The following is a 15,769-nucleotide window of genomic DNA, read 5'->3' as shown; positions in this document are numbered from 1 at the left end:
TTAACTGACTGAGCCACTCAGGCGCTGTTATCCAACTTACTTTTTAGATGGTGATACTAGAGTAAGATTAGTAGCTTTAATTTATCACTGAGAATAAAGGAAGTCTCGGAGTATTCTGCCCATATGCATATTTGGTATTATGTGGTCATATTTTGATCAATGAATGCATTATTCCTTGCACATATTTGTGGAATTATGTTTTTGTTTTGACAAGTGGACTTTGATTTCCATTGAATCTTGTAGAAAAAGGCTCCTCTCCCTAGTCAGTCAGTAGTGTGGGAAGCAAAGGCAATTTTAATTGCCAGATTTGAGAGTCTGGAGAAAAGAACAATCTCATATCAATATTACAACACAGTTTCAATAAAATAAGAAGTATTCCTCATCATTTAGGCAAGCTGGAACCTAGGAGAAAATGGGACAAAATTAAGGTGCAAATTCTTTCAGTTTTATAAAACATGAAGCCATTCTTCTGTCCTGAAAGGGATAGGACATTTAGCAGAGCTTGCAGGGGCTCACTTGGGTATATTCTGGAATAGATTTTTTTTCCCCCTGCTGAGTACTGGAGGGGCTAGTTCTAGCAAGACTAATAGGCAAGCTTTCTAGTATAATTGCAGGACTACCCTCCTCACCACTAGCTATATAAATATTTGCCTTTATGTAAAAAAGAAAACTTCCCTTGGGCACTTGTAGAATAATACTTTTTGGGTGGGAGAGGGAAAAATAAAACTTACAAGTTAACTAATTTGAAACAAGTTCTGAGAGTCTAGTTGGAATTTACACAGATTACTTGAGGTTAAATTAGAAAGCTCTAGCCTTCTTAAAGGACCTGTTTAATTCTGCCAATCCCAAAACATATAGATGAATGAAAACATGAACATGAATGAAAATGTATAATTTTAAAAATTTAAAAGTCCCTCAAAGGAACACCTTGAAATAAAATATAATATTATGGAAATAAAGCAAGTGAAATTAACCTTGGACTTGATTGAAATAAACAATTGATCATTTTTTTCATGCCTATCATATTTGATCTCACTTTTAAATTCACAGAAAGAACAACCTTTACTGTACCTGACGAGGGGTTCTTTCTGATTTGCTCCTACACCATTCCCAGTCTGAAAGGTCTGGCTTCTGACTCTCCTCATGAGAAAGTCTTCTTTCTGGCCCTTCCAAAAAGGTGGTTTCTTCATAGTTAATATCATCTCCTGTTTTTTCAGAAAGCAGTGGATCAATGCCCTTTTCGCTGTGGCAATCCTGCTTAGCCTCTGTAATATCAGTATTCGTGCATTTGTTGATCCCTTTTAGCATGGAACTGTCCCGCGAGGGTGCGGTGCTGATTTCCACTTTTATGGCATTGAAGATATTACAAGTGTCTCTCTGAGAGTCTTTTGTAGTATTGCATTCAGAATTCATGAGATTGTGATAGGATGTAGAATTTTCATCATCATCATAGTAATCTTCACGTGCTATTTTATAAATCCCATAACTCCGTTGGAATGATAGATTGAATTCAAAGCCTCTCCTCTTGGCTAAATAAAAACAAAAACAAAGTTCCATGGTTAGGAAGGTAGATATAAACAACAATTGGATATATGTAGTGAATAAAAATAGGGAAGTGCAGTCAAACTGATTACAAGAATTTAAAAACTATCTTCATTTCCTGTCAATTATGCAAAGCAATTATACCTTATCAATTCAGGGTGTCTTATCACTCTGGGCCTAACTTTTCTCACCTGTGCAATGAGGGGCTTAAAATACATAGAATTCCAAGAACCCTGCAATCTTTAAAGCAGTTTAATGAAAAAAGTTTAACCATAAATTTGAAAATTCTCACATATATACATTTTAGTTTTAGCTTTTTCAGTCTACCAATTATCTGTACATTTCTTTATTTGGGGATAAAAGATATTGTTTATAAATTTTATTTTGCTAGAAATTATTAAGAAGGTCTTAATATTATATAAGTTATTCAGCTGACAATATCACCAACAGATATGACTGTATTAAATATTTTGATGTATGCCACTCCTAACACCTATATGTTTATAAATGCATACATTAAAAATTAGAAAATGCTGCAATACAGTTTTTAAACTTTATAAAATAACATTCATTTCTGATACCAATAAATTTGGAGTGAATTGTAAAAAGTAATGAGTAGATTTATACTTCTGTGATCTAAAGCACTTTATAGCAGGTCTCTAAACCTGATTAATTACAAGATGAATTTAGCAGGAATGCATAAAGCTTTTTATGGTTGAAGCCAAGCAAAATGCAATGCTACTGTAATGCTAATATAGTACTACTAGTTGGTAGATATGGTACAAAGTCTTAGTAGAATAACAAGTGAGAATGTGAAAGAAAATGATATAATTTTTATGTGTGAATGTCATTAAATACTAGATCATTTTATGTATTAAGAATGAAGTTACATCAAGGTGATAGACAAAATGCAATTTAATGTTTTGGTTTTCATCTTTCAAAACGTGGCTGATTTCAAAGTATTTTTCTTCTTGGATAGCTGCGTCATATACCAGACATTTAGCTATCCTTGGTGGAAAAATCTATGAAAAGTTATAAAATTTCTATGGGAACAACAGATAAAATTTGATTCATGTTACAGTATATCCTAGTGTCATTCACATGCTGATTCTATTACTGAAATTTTCTCAGAACTGAAGATTTACAAAGCAATTCTGCTGACTGAAAATTGAATTTATAGGTATCATTCATTATTTGAGCCAAAATATTCATTGTTTGAGCCAGAACAAAAACAAGAATTTCTGTCCAAAGAAAATGGAAAAGTAGAAACATATGTTAATATTTTATACACTCTTATGTATAGTTCTATTTACTTTTTCTAGTAATATAGTCCAGTAAAATTAAACTGGGATTTTTAACCTACTTCAACAGTGTGAAAGCTGAAGGAACTAAAAGGATGTTTTAATTATTGATGGGTTTCCCTTTTCTCTAAAAAAAGATACAAAGTGGCAAATTGTCAATTCAAGGGCAATAAGCAAACAAAAACTTATAAATCCCAATTTTATCATGTAACACAATAAAATTGATGTCTGCGGCTATGTATCTTAATAGCTGTGTAGTATAATTATGAAATTTGTAAAGCAAAAGTGAGTAATGTTTTTGAAGGAGTGTGTAGGCTGTCTATGGAGAATCTGCCTCCATGTCATGAAATGCGAGAGGTAGTCTGAGGTAGGCTCTGAGAAGGAACTGAGATTGTGTTGGACACCATGGAGAAGCAGAGAACTCCAGGGCTAAGTTATGCACATAGGTCATGTCATTTAACACAGCAACAACCCTACATAATAAAAGGCTTATTGAGGGGCGCCTGGGTGGCACAGCGGTTAAGCGTCTGCCTTCGGCTCAGGGCATGATCCCGGCGTTCTGGGATTGAGCCCCACATGAGGCTCCTCCACTATGAGCCTACTTCTTCCTCTCCCACTCCCCCTGCTTGTGTTCCCTCTCTCGCTGGCTGTCTCTATCTCTGTCAAATAAATAAATAAAATCTTAAAAAAAAAAAAGAAGAAGAAGAATTACTTTTAAAAAAAAAAAAGGCTTCTTGATTCTATTTTACAGGAGGAAACCCACTTAAGATTACTTAACTGGTAAAGAGATTTGAATTTAAAAGCCAACTGACTCCAGAATTTGAGTTACTAACCTATATGTGAAATTGCTTTACCGATAATTAGACCCATGAGATAACTAAAGGTAAATTCTGACTGAGATAACTAATGGAGATAGTAGGTTATAACAATATAACAGTTGACAATGTTGGACTAATAACTTACCAGAAACTTAAAGACCCTCAGAATAGTCAGGATATTTTGAAGTCTATATATACTTACAAAGAAATCAATGTAATGTATTCTGAAAAGCTAAAGCCTGGACAAAAGTCTTTTGCTTTTAACCACATCTTGCTAATTGCAATTTGAAACATAAGTATTTATATCAGCTTATAAAAATAATTCTTCAGAATGATATGTCACCAGATATTTTGATTTTATTTAAAATAAAAACAGTATCTGATTTTACGGAAAATCTTTAACTGTTTCATTAAAAAAGAAAATATCATCTCATGCAAACAAAATGAATGTGAAAGCCATATCCTTCCCATATATTTTCCACCTGAGACCTCTGTGTTAAAATCATTTTTTTAACACTTTTGTTTTGAGACACTAGGAATACAGGTTAATGTTAGAAATAGGAGAGATTTATTAATCTGCAGATTATTTCCCATTACTGACATCCGTTTTTTGATTGCATGTATCTTCATTTCCATTCACTAAGGCTAAGATGTAGAATTTACATCTGCAAAATGAAGCTATGGCAGATGAGTCAGGAAGCTTCCTTGTTTCTGGAGTTCCCTGACAAAGAATGTAAAAGGGGAATCTTAGTTTGTTAAGGGGGAAAAGCCTAAATATAAAACTGAAGCCATATTCCCAAAGAATCAAGGCACTTGATCAGGCACTTGCCTACCTGAGGATGAACATTTTTGGGATTTTGAAATTCTGTTCTCGTGTCATCTTAGCAATAGGAAAATATATGATGGGTTCTCAGACAGTGAAAATATATCATTCTTGTTCTCAGAATTTCCCTGCGGCAGAACCTGGGATCATAAAAGAGAATGGAGCCATTTGGACTACAAGCATTTTAAACTAATGTTTCTCACAATGTTTGATTTTGGAAGCCATGCCTCTTTTTATAAAGCTACACATTTCAGGGAATTTCTTCCCGGAAATTTTAAATGCAATTAAGAGCAATGGCAATTTTCAAGGAAAAATACTGTTTTGATCTTGAAAGGCATGGTTTTAATTTCAGAGGTGAAACATTAATGTAATTATTGATTCTGTCAGCCTGCCATAGGCTCCTCTATCTTGTGCAGTACAAGATAGAATACTTCCTGGACCATTTGCAGTGACAGGTCTATTGCATTGCTTTGTTTTCAGCTCTGATACAGGTGTCCTTTACTTCTTAAAAATGACTGCCCCCACATCACTTCACTAAGACTTTTCATTTTCTCTGACATTGAAATTTCATTGTCTCTCTCACAATCTTAAATACTATAAGACAATGCTGGCTCACTAATTCAGTGGCAAAATGTTAACATTTGATAGAATGTTAGAACTTCCAGGCTTGTAAATGATTTTTATATATGTTCTATGTGACTCAAAAGGATTTATTATTAATTTTCTGTGTCACTATTGCTCTAGACATTAATCTGCAGAAACACATAATTGTTATATACGTTCTATGATTATTTTATTTTAAAGACATAGATGAATTTGGCATCTGTTAACAATAAAACTTTGTGGCATCCTTAAAACTAAAGAAATCTTCTGGTCATTTGAAAAATATCTAGACATATTAAAATTTAAATGTCATCAATACATGGAAAATAACCAGTTCACGATTAATTAATGTTTATGAAATAACCCTGTTGTAGAATTGATTTCAGAATATACTTTAATATTCTCCAGTTTCTATACCTCTGGAATAGTCCGAGATGAACTATTTTTGTTTACCTTTTTTTCCTCTGTTAAAGAGTAATATACTTGCTTATTCTGAGCAAAGGACAATTAATGGAACAGTTAATTCAGCATACACTAATGCATTTTTAGATTTATTAAATGGTAGAACATACTAATATACTCTTTTCTTCCTGGCAGAGTCAAAGTATAGAGGTGATTCCTCAACTTTTCCTGTCTCAGTATGGAAACACTCACACTCTAGAGAGTTTTATAATAATATAATTGACCCCACTCCCATTCTAGGTATACTCTTTAGAACATAGTTTTTTGTTGTTATTGTTGTTTGTTTGTTTAATGTAACTGGCATGGCTATATTCGTATATGAACATACATGGACAAATTCTGCCAGATTTTCCCTTCTTGAAATTGAGTTTTTTGTGGTTTCTGAAAGTAGACATATACACTTAAAATTTGTTTTCTTTTTGTCTTTTTTTTTAAGATTCTATTTTTAAATAATCTCTACACCCCCTGTGGGGCTCAAATTCAAGACCCTGAGATCAAGAGTCTTATGCTCTACCAACTGAGCCAGCCAGGCGCCCCTTAAAATTTGTTCTTGAACTGTTTTCAGGCACTCTAGTTTGAAAACTTTCCAAAACCCTGGAAGAATACAATAAGGAAAAATAATAAAAATTCTGGTCCATTAAATAACAATAGGCTATAATATAATGCGTTTTTAACTCTTCAAAGAGATGAAGTCTCTCATACATAAACTTGGGAAGGGAATTTATTTTCTACTCTGGGCTAAGAACTAAGGTGGATATAGCATATAAGGGCCTTTTTGACTTCATACTGTGTTGAGTAAATTCTGTCTATTCCTTTCTTTCCTAAAATAATTATTCAATGTACAAGTACTTCACAGAGTTATTTTAAACCTGCCACCTTTAAAACTTACCCCAACACTGTGCTAGGAATTGTTTCACATTATAATTTCTTCCCTTTATTTACCATTTATATGTGTCCTTGGATTTGTCATTCCCTACTCAGACAACTCAATAGACCACTTTTCTGTGTTTGACTGTATGCTTATTGCTCCCAACCTCCACACTGTCAAGGACTTACTTTTTTCCCCATCAGATGCCACTGTATATGCGTTCTGCTTACAGTTGATGATGCAGCCACAGGGCAAGTGGGTCCAGCATTTGGACAAGACAAACACTGGGGTTACAGTGGTGGCCAGCAGGGTTAGTAGAAAGCTGAGTGTCTCGAAGGGAGGGCTCTGAAACCCCACCACGTGCTGAACCATCATGTGGATCTGCAAAGGCAAAGAGCTTCAGACCTATCCCAGGATAAAATTTTCTACTTTGCCAAGCCTTTCCCCCAAGCATGCTGCCCCGCCCCCCCCTTCTCCAGGCTCCCTTCCTGCCTGAGAGCCAGAAGCTCTGTTTTGGTGGTGCACCACTGGGATCTCTTGGGATGAGGCCTGATGATATAGACCACAGGGTGGTTTCCACTCCTGGGTGCCTGGTCTGTGTCCCCTGCCACCTCAGGTCTCTTCCAGGAAGCACAAATTACAGTGCTGGGGGTAGTACCAGGAAAACAGCCAGGCAAACTGGAAACCTGCACCTGGTACTCCAGATGACCTTTGTCACATCCCTGGACCCTCACCCACCCCCCCCACCAGTCTGCATGTCACAGCAGGGTGCCACCTTCCCACGTCAAAACTGGGCTCCCTCCTGAAGGCTTGAACAAAAAACCTGTTTGGCCCCCTCTCTTCCCTTTCTACTTCTGATCGTGCCTCTCCAATCTCCCAGCGGAGGATGGGCGGCGTCCTTATTCGGCAGAAATGGAGTGGAGAGAAAAGGGATGACAGAGGGTTGGAGGGGTGGGGGGAGGAAACCCTTCTACTACCTTCCTTCTTTTCTGAATATTCCCAGATATTGCTACAAGAGATGAGAACACCCTTGGCCGCGATAGATCTCGGAAAACTGTCTCCCGCGGCCAAAAGCACTCCCTGCCCTCCTCCCCGATTTTGAAACGAAAAGCACTTAGTAGCAAAGCCTTCGCAACCAACCAGCTCTACCCGTGAGCTGCCTTCCTCCAAGTGCGTCTCTAAAACCGAGCGAGACACAGTTGGAAGCGGACTTAACTGCGCGTCTCTTGGGGACTCTCCCAACCAGGGACGCTAGTCCCAACACGCATTCACACTGTCTGGTACACACCCCCGCGCGCTTGAGCAACTGCACTTTTACCATCATGGGCAGCCAAAGGATGACTTTTGTCAGCGCTAGGATCAAAGAAAAGCGCTTCTGCGCTACGCTCACGGTGAAGCTCCTGGTGCCATAGAGAGTCCCCCGGTTCTCACGCCGGCAGGCTCCAACCACAGCGGCAGCCTCGTGTGCCGGCCCCTGCCCGTGCTGTGCCCTCGCTGGTGGACCCGGTCCAAACACAGTGTCGGAGCTCGGAGAGCATCCCCCAGAACACCGAAGCGCAGGGCCCGGAGCATCATCTGGGGACAAGGAAAGCACTCTCCCCCCGCTTGGAGGGGTCCCAGGAGTGGAAGCTCCGCGGGAAATTTCCTGGTAGTTGGCGTGGAGTCTCGGCGGCTCCTCCGAACACAATAACTGGTGAGTGAGAGGCACCGAGAGGCCGGCGAGGAGTCCAAAGGCCGAAGTGTACACAGCGAAGAGGAGCAGCACGTAGGAGCTGGAGCAGTCCGCCAGACAACCCCAAGGCGTGCGCACGAAGGTGCCCCAGCCGCACAGCGGGAGCGCGGAGAGCAGCAGACTGGCTGCCCACACGGTCAGCACCACGCCGAGCACCTGGCCGGATCTTCTGGAGGCTGCCTGGCTCCCCACAGCCCTGTGCATGGAATAAAAGTTGTAGGAGACTAGGAGAGTCGCCTTCAAGTTGCTCGAGAGGCCCTGGCATAAATACAGTAAGGCAGAGGTGGTACATAGAGACTGAAAGTAATCGGGGACCTCGTTTGGCCACTGCAAAAACATGAAGATGGTCACCGACAGGACACTCATGAGATCATCCCCAGACCAGGAAGCCACAAGCATGGATACAACGGTTCTGTTCTGCATTTTCAGCAGGGAAACTAGTGAATAAATGCTGCCGGCCAGGGCTGCAAGAGTCATTAAGCATGTCAGGCAAAAAAGATAGATATTCAAAGTTCTTGGTGGATTTAAAAGGTTCGTCGAATTATTGTTTTCTTTCCACGGGCCAGAGTCATTTGTTGATAAGTTACTGGAATATCCAGACATTGTCTTTGGTTAATATTTAATTTCCCTTTCAATGAGTCTGTAAATATTCTCAAAACAAAGCATGATTGTTAGTTGCAAATCAGATCTTATTCTCTCCCACCAAGTTTCCCTCTAGATGTTTCCCTGTCAGTCCGGCAGAAAATGATCAGGCATGTCTCCTTTAGATCTGACTCAACCCATATTTAAAAATTGGGTTCCATTTAAAGCATCAGTAAGAAACTTTTCAACATTCCAATTAAAAACAAACAAACCAAAAACTTCCTTCTGAAACCAGTAAGTTTCTGGCATAAAAGCAAAAATCTCCTCAGGCAGATTAAAAAACAATGATGTCTGGCTCCTTTTATGTCCTTCTTATGGAGCAAAGCAGCTTGTAGCTTGAGGTAATCAAACTCTATTCACTTTTTAAGAGCAGTAAAGCGATGCATTTGGTTCCAGAGCTGGATTCAAAGGCAGAGAGATTATCAGGTAGGTTTCAGCTTTGCAGATTCAGAGAGAGAGACACACAGGCAAAAAGGAGAGAGAGACACACACACACACAAAGAGAGAGACTGAGCACAGCTCCCCGTCGAACCGCTGTGTTCCTCAATCAGCCTGTGATCCTCGGAGCTGCAGGAAGGAGGAGTCAACTCCAAGCAGGAGAGAAGCAGGAACAAAAGGGAGGGGAGTTCAGTGTATGAGCAAAATGATGTACATCTTCTCAGCCTGCCTCATCCAAAGCAAGAAACAATGTCCTTGCTAAGCCTTCCTTTGTGGTTTTGACATATAAAACTAGCCCAGATGCTTGCTCAGACTTGATGTGAATGACAAATATCATCTTTGAGAGGTCTGAGCTACTCCACTAAGAGATTGCTTTTATTCTTATCTAGACCTCTCTGATTGATAATGCTTTAGAGGAAGAATAGTCTCAGTGCCAGTTTTAAGAGAATGGGATATACCAGCTTTGTTTTTTAAAAATATATATTGTCCTTAATAAGAATATCATAATGGTCTTCATTACACTAAACAAAATTTTGCAGTCTTTTAGCAGAGCCATACTATCTTTAGACGTGTAACTGTTTCCTGTCAATGTCGTCCAGTAAGCAAACTGCTATTTGAATAAATAATGTTTTCTAGTTGTTAAAGTCAGATGACATTACGTAGGGTCTAAAGGGAGATTACCCCACAAAAACATTTTTAACCAGAGTATTTGGGATGTTGCATACAATAACTGAATCTCTGAACTCATTAAAAAATGGTCAGTTTTGCAAGATGAGATACTTAGTAAAGAAGTAACAGACAACAGTAGTTCTGTTACCTGAGTCAGGTATTTGAGCCTAACAACTGAAACGAGGCCAGACCCCAAAATCAAAAGCACAGGCAAGGCTTTACTGGGGCCATGGCTTCAGCTGAAGGGTGAGACACCACCAACAGAGAATAGTTGTCAGCCTCCCCAATGTAGTAGAGGCCCTGCTTAGAGAAAGTTCCCTCTCAGGTTCCTGCCCAGACCAATATACTAATAAGGGAAAGGAAAAAAAATAAATAAATAAGGGCCTCTTCCTGATTGGTTGGAGGAGGCTCATCCTGATTGGTTGATATTGGCAGGCAATTCAAACAGCTCCTCGGTGCTTTTAGGAGCCCGGGTCCTCCGTTTTAAATCCAGCTTGTATATGGAGCCGCATCCCAGTTTTGCTCTGTAAAAGAAACAGTCTAACAATAACAGCCAACAGAAAGTGCCCCAAGTGCATAATGTTTTTCGCTTGGGGCTTGTTCCCATGGTCCCCAACTGTCTCAATTCTGGTCAGGCATTCCCCAGGACGCTTTAGAGTAGCACTCCTCAGCACAGCCTCAGGAGCTGAGGGTGCCTTTCCGCATCCAGTGCTGGGGTCTGAAGGAAAGCAGGGAAGGGAAAGGAAAAAGTTGATATGATAACGATCTAAGTGAATGGAAGTGGTAATAGAACTCTGGTCATTCCTTTCATCTTAGAGGTAACTGAAGCTACATTTCAAACCTGAATCTGCTCACGTGGAAAATGATTGTATTAGTCATTGCCAGCCAGACCCATCAGTAAACACAGTAGGCACTTTGCTTATCTGGACTTGTTGTTTTATTTGCTGTTTGCTCAGCAAATGGAAACAAAACCCACCTGTCCCAGCTGGGTCAGCCCTCCAGTTCTCCCTACTGATAGTAATAGACCTTGCAGGGCAGTGTGGGTTAAAAGAATCTGGGGATAAATTCATGTTAAAATAATGTTGCTTCAGAAAGCACAAAGTGATAAACAGGACTTTCTTTTTAAAATCATTTTTGAAATTCTGTGGTATGCTCTTCTGTGTCTTTTCTGAGACCTATTCTTTCCTCCTATAAGCAAAAATAATTCTTTTCAACATGTTATTTAATCCTGGATTTTCAGTTGAATTGGACAATAAGTATGACACTGTTAAAATACAATGATTAGAAATTGATAATAGCTGTTGCAATACCATTTGAGGCCTAGAGACGTTTCCTCTATCATTACCATTAGTTTGGGGTTTTCTAGTCAATATAAATTTGGAAAAGAGACACCTAACCACTTTGTTGCCCTGGTCTCTAGGATATGACAGAAGAGGGAAGAATGTTAGCACACTTCCAAAGGTTGGTGGTAGAATTGCAGCCAGTAGGGAGCTAGGAAGGATTTCTGAATGTGAACTTCAGACCCTGCTATTGCTGGCTGTGTAATCTCAGGCTACTTCTCTTCTGTTTCTGTGTCTGTTTCCACATCTGTAAAATAAGGTGGCTTGATGGGAGTATTGTTAGGTCCTTTCAAGTGCTAAAATTAGATACAGTTTTAAAATCAGGTTAACCTTATCTTAATTTTCTTTTCTGCCTACTTCACAATAATCAATATTGTCATAAAATAAAAGGGGGAAGCCTTTAAGACCTGATGCTTGGATTCACCATGCTTTCTCTGCCCCTGCTATGATGGGGTGGAGGCCCTTACCAATGTGAAGATGGTAAAAGTTTCAAGCAGCCTGGAATGTTGGGCCAACTGAAGGATCATGGCTGCCCTGGAGATCCGAGTGAACCGATACAAGCTTTGTATGAATGAGCAGTAAAAGTTATTGTGTAAGTTAGTTGATTTGGGGGGCTGATTTTCACTGGGTGGTAGCCTAGCTCATCCTAATATGGTTAGGTAAACTATTGCCCCCCACACAGTAAATGGTGGAACCAGATTTAAAAATCATGGGGCGCCTGGGTGGCTCAGTCATTAAGTGTCTGCCTTTGGCTATATTTAATATTATCTAAGAATTATAAATAAAGGCATAATTTAATATGGCTCTAAGTCAGAGACTAACTTCATGAATCTAATCTTTAGAAACCTGCTCAACACACTGTCAACCCCAAAATGCCCCTTGATATTTGTGGGGGTTGTTTCAGAGGTCTCTCAAGTGGCAAACTGCATGATTTTTTAAAAACCTATACCTTGGATGAGACAAAATTTGGTAGTATGTATGTATGTATATATGTTAATGTATGTTAATATATGAATGATGAACGTTAATATATGTAATATGTTGATGTAGATTAGCTATAGAAAGAAATAAGGTTTGTTATTAAGGGTTGCTGCTTACTCAGTGTTTACTCATTTTGGGCAAGGACCTTGACTATGATAGTTATGTAAGGTCCACTAACCATATAATAAAGATAATATCTGGAGGGGAGTTTTTATGTAAAACTGTGTGAAGCTGTTGAATGGATTGAGAATAACAACCCATTCTGTAGAATAAAAATATAAGTACTGGGGCACCTGGGTGGCTCAGTTGGTTAAGTGTCAGACTCCTGGTTTTGGCTCAGGTCATGATCTCATGGGTCTTGAGAAGGAGCTGGGACGTGTGGGCCTCCACCCCAGCCCTGCCTTGGGCTTTGTACTCAGCAGGGAGTCTGCTTGAAATTATTTGCCTCTGCACCCCCCGTCCCTGCTCATTCACTCACGCTGTCTAAAATAAATAGATAAATCTTTAAAAATATAAACAAATAATATTTGGCTACCCTAAACATAATGGTAATTATAAACTTTCATTCATTCATTCAACATCTATTTGATGTCTAAAGGCCAGTGTGCATGCTTTCTGCCCTTGTGTAGCTTATGATCCAGTCATTTTTCATCCTATCTTCTTCCTTAAATTCCCCTCTGATTAACCTTTCATTCCAAGAGATGCAATACAATAAATATTTAATGCTTAGGTTTAGAATGTCCTCCTGCACAACAAATTGAACAAGCTTAGATTGGTAATGCAGGGAGACCCCTGTACCTAATTTTCCCAAGGTCCCTTTGAGCTACAAGGTTTCAAAGAAATTATTTCAACATATCAGTATCTCAAGGATAGAATAATATCCTCAGCTAAGTGAGCTATCACTATAAGTGATGTACAAAGGAATCTGATATTAATTTTTAGTTTCTTTTCACTAGGGAGCTGATGAAAACTCATGAGTAGCTATGAGATTAGTTCTTGGTTCTGGTCTGGTTCAGATTTCTTTTCATCTTGAATTAGCCAATATTATGCTGATCCTCAATTATTATATGACCACTCCTTCCTCTCCCCACCACCATTATTCCTGTTCCATACCAGCATATGCTGGGCCATTGCTTCAGTAAAGCCTTTTTTTAGTATTTTCAGAAACTTTTCACTCTCTACATCTATAAATGCTTAAGGTTTGCTGTAAGTACCTAAACTTCATTGACCATGTTCTCAAAGATGGTTGCTCTTTCCAGTCCTTTGTGAAATGAATGCCACTTGTTTCCCTAGGAATGGCTCCTCTGTGCCTCAGTGCTGTGGCTTTACTTTCTCATCTAAGCCCTCTGCCCTATAGGGGTGTCATTGTCTTGTCTTGAGATAATATCTGTGACATGGAAATGGGAAATATGTTTTATCTCATATCTTGGGGCAGGAAGAGTACTTTCCTTATTGAGGTCCTAGGTTACTTCATTAAGTAAAGAGAATGAGTTTGAAAGATTTCTTGGTTTGTTTTAGAGGTTGGCAAACTATGGTCTGTCTTTATAAGTAAAGTTTTAAGGGAACATAGCAACACCCATTCATTTAAGTCTTTTTATGGTTACTTTTAAGCTACGGCAACAGAGTTGAACCCTGAGTAATGTGACAGAGACTATGCAATTCACAAAGCCAAAAATATGTATTATCTGGCCCTTTACAGAAAAAAATTTGTTGATCCTTAGTTTATCTAAAAGAGGAGCATTTTAATGCAAAGTAATCTCAAATTGGTAAAATGTTTGGGTCATTTGTGAGAGCACATCCATATCTTATGTATTCTAAGATATATAATAATTTGTATTATATAATGAATTATACATTATATTTATAGGTAATTATATGTAATTAGTAATAATATCAATAACAATAATAACTATGGCTAATGTAGTTCTTAATGTGCTAGACATTCTTCAAATTTATTTACATGTATTAATTAATTTCACAATTCTATGATGTATTAGTTTTAGCCCCATTTTCCAGACAAAGAAACTGAGGCATGGAGGATAAATAACCCACCTAAAGTCACACTGCTGCTAAGTGAAGGGATTAGTTTTTGAATCCAGGTAATCCAGAGACAGACCCTGGTTTATAGAGGCAGGACTGTATGTGCTTTATTTTTCTGCCCTGTTCTCCAGATTTCTTGCCTTTGCAAACATCCTGGGAGCTTCAATAAATCAGAGGGATTGCTAGGGAAGAGAAAGCCCTGAGGCAACACACATTTCTGAGGTCCTAACTCAGTAAATAGAATGATGCAGATGGCTGCCTGTTGTTTCTTTTCATTTAGTATCCTCGAGCTCCAAGGGTTTTAAAGAAATTATCTCAGTAGCTCTTACTTCCCCAAGGAGTAGTGAAGTTTTATCCAGACTCCACAGTTAGAGCATGCAAGCAAAATCATGTATTCAAGGTGATACTATAATTAAGTGACTAAGGTAAAAATCGACCTTCCTTCTTTTCCTCATTTGTTATTTACTCACAAGGACAGAGGTGTCTCTGAGCTATGTTTTTGGGTGTATTTGAATGGAAAATTTATTTATGAAGAACATATAAAATCTTGAATGAAAGAGAGACATGGTATGGGCTTAGAAATAATAATCCTAAAGAAGTGAAAAGTGATATCAATTCTCTGGTCACTGTGGTAGAAAAGCTAGGATCCAACAACCTGGATATGATTTCTAACTCTCATCAGGCTTGCTTTGAATCCTTCAACAAGCCACTCAATCTTATCTATGCCTCAGCTCTTCATAGACAGGATAATAATACCTATCCTGGGGGAACTTTAAAAGTTCAGATGAAAAGCATCATACGAGCTTAGAACAAATAATGATGAGTTTCTGATATGCTTATCTTCATAACTGAAAGTTATCTTCAAAACATCACCAGCTCTGGGTTCTCTGGTAGATGACAATGACAGGAAAACAGTTGTGACGAAGCGTTTATCTCCTTCCTTTCCTTCCACGCCTGATACACAATCAGAACCACCAAGTCACTCGCCATTATACCATTTCCCATTTGATGCTCAAATTAAAGTGTGCAATGAAAAGAGAAAAGAGAAAAGGAGTGCGTGTTGGGGGTGAGGGTGGGGCTTATAGTAGACCTGAGGTAGCGAGGCTGATACGTGGTGGTACTGGTGGTGGTAGGTATGGGGGTTGGAGGAATATGGCCAGCCTAGCGAGGTCAGGCTTGAAAATGGGTCAGATATAACTGTAAAGTGATGACAGAAAAACCCCAAATAAAACGAAAGAAAACTATGCTCTCACTATGCAGAAGTTAATTCCTATTGGCAGTTTCATGTGTACACACAAATGGAATCTATATACATATGTAATCATACTTAAATCTTTTGTTTTTTTCATGGATCAAACCACTTTGGAGATCACGTCTTACCAGCACTTCGTTTCTATTACACAGCTGTTTTGTATTTGATTATATGAGCTATAATTAATTAGTTTCTTATTGAAGAACATGTTAAAAACTTTTTCTGATTGTTTAGCTCTAAAAATAATATTGAATGAAC

General features: G+C 38.7%; 2 protein-coding genes and 1 long non-coding RNA gene across 5 annotated transcripts in view; 2 read left to right on the top strand and 1 right to left on the bottom strand.

Moving 5' to 3' along the window:
- The window catches only part of LOC113254085 (uncharacterized), a 68,138-nt gene extending 60,170 nt beyond the window's left edge, over positions 1-7,968 (top strand). Inside the window, exon 4 of the long non-coding RNA XR_008960678.1 lies at positions 7,421-7,968. This is a non-coding gene — a long non-coding RNA (uncharacterized LOC113254085). The remainder of the gene's footprint in view (positions 1-7,420) is intronic.
- GPR149 (G protein-coupled receptor 149) overlaps positions 1-8,752 on the bottom strand; it is a 55,879-nt gene extending 47,127 nt beyond the window's left edge. Inside the window, exons 1-3 of the mRNA XM_026497325.4 lie at positions 7,736-8,752; positions 6,606-6,798; positions 1,072-1,529 (exon numbers count right to left, since the gene is read on the bottom strand). Coding sequence (XP_026353110.2) covers positions 1,072-1,529; positions 6,606-6,798; positions 7,736-8,752 — 1,668 coding nt within the window. The remainder of the gene's footprint in view (positions 1-1,071; positions 1,530-6,605; positions 6,799-7,735) is intronic.
- Positions 1-15,769, top strand: part of ARHGEF26 (Rho guanine nucleotide exchange factor 26) — a 504,613-nt gene that overhangs the window by 233,902 nt on the left and 254,942 nt on the right. The window lies entirely within an intron of this gene.

Source organism: Ursus arctos, unplaced genomic scaffold (assembly GCF_023065955.2).
Source record: "Ursus arctos isolate Adak ecotype North America unplaced genomic scaffold, UrsArc2.0 scaffold_20, whole genome shotgun sequence".
Classification (NCBI taxonomy): Eukaryota; Metazoa; Chordata; class Mammalia; order Carnivora; family Ursidae; genus Ursus; species Ursus arctos.
This window is presented reverse-complemented; position numbering and strand designations above follow the sequence as displayed.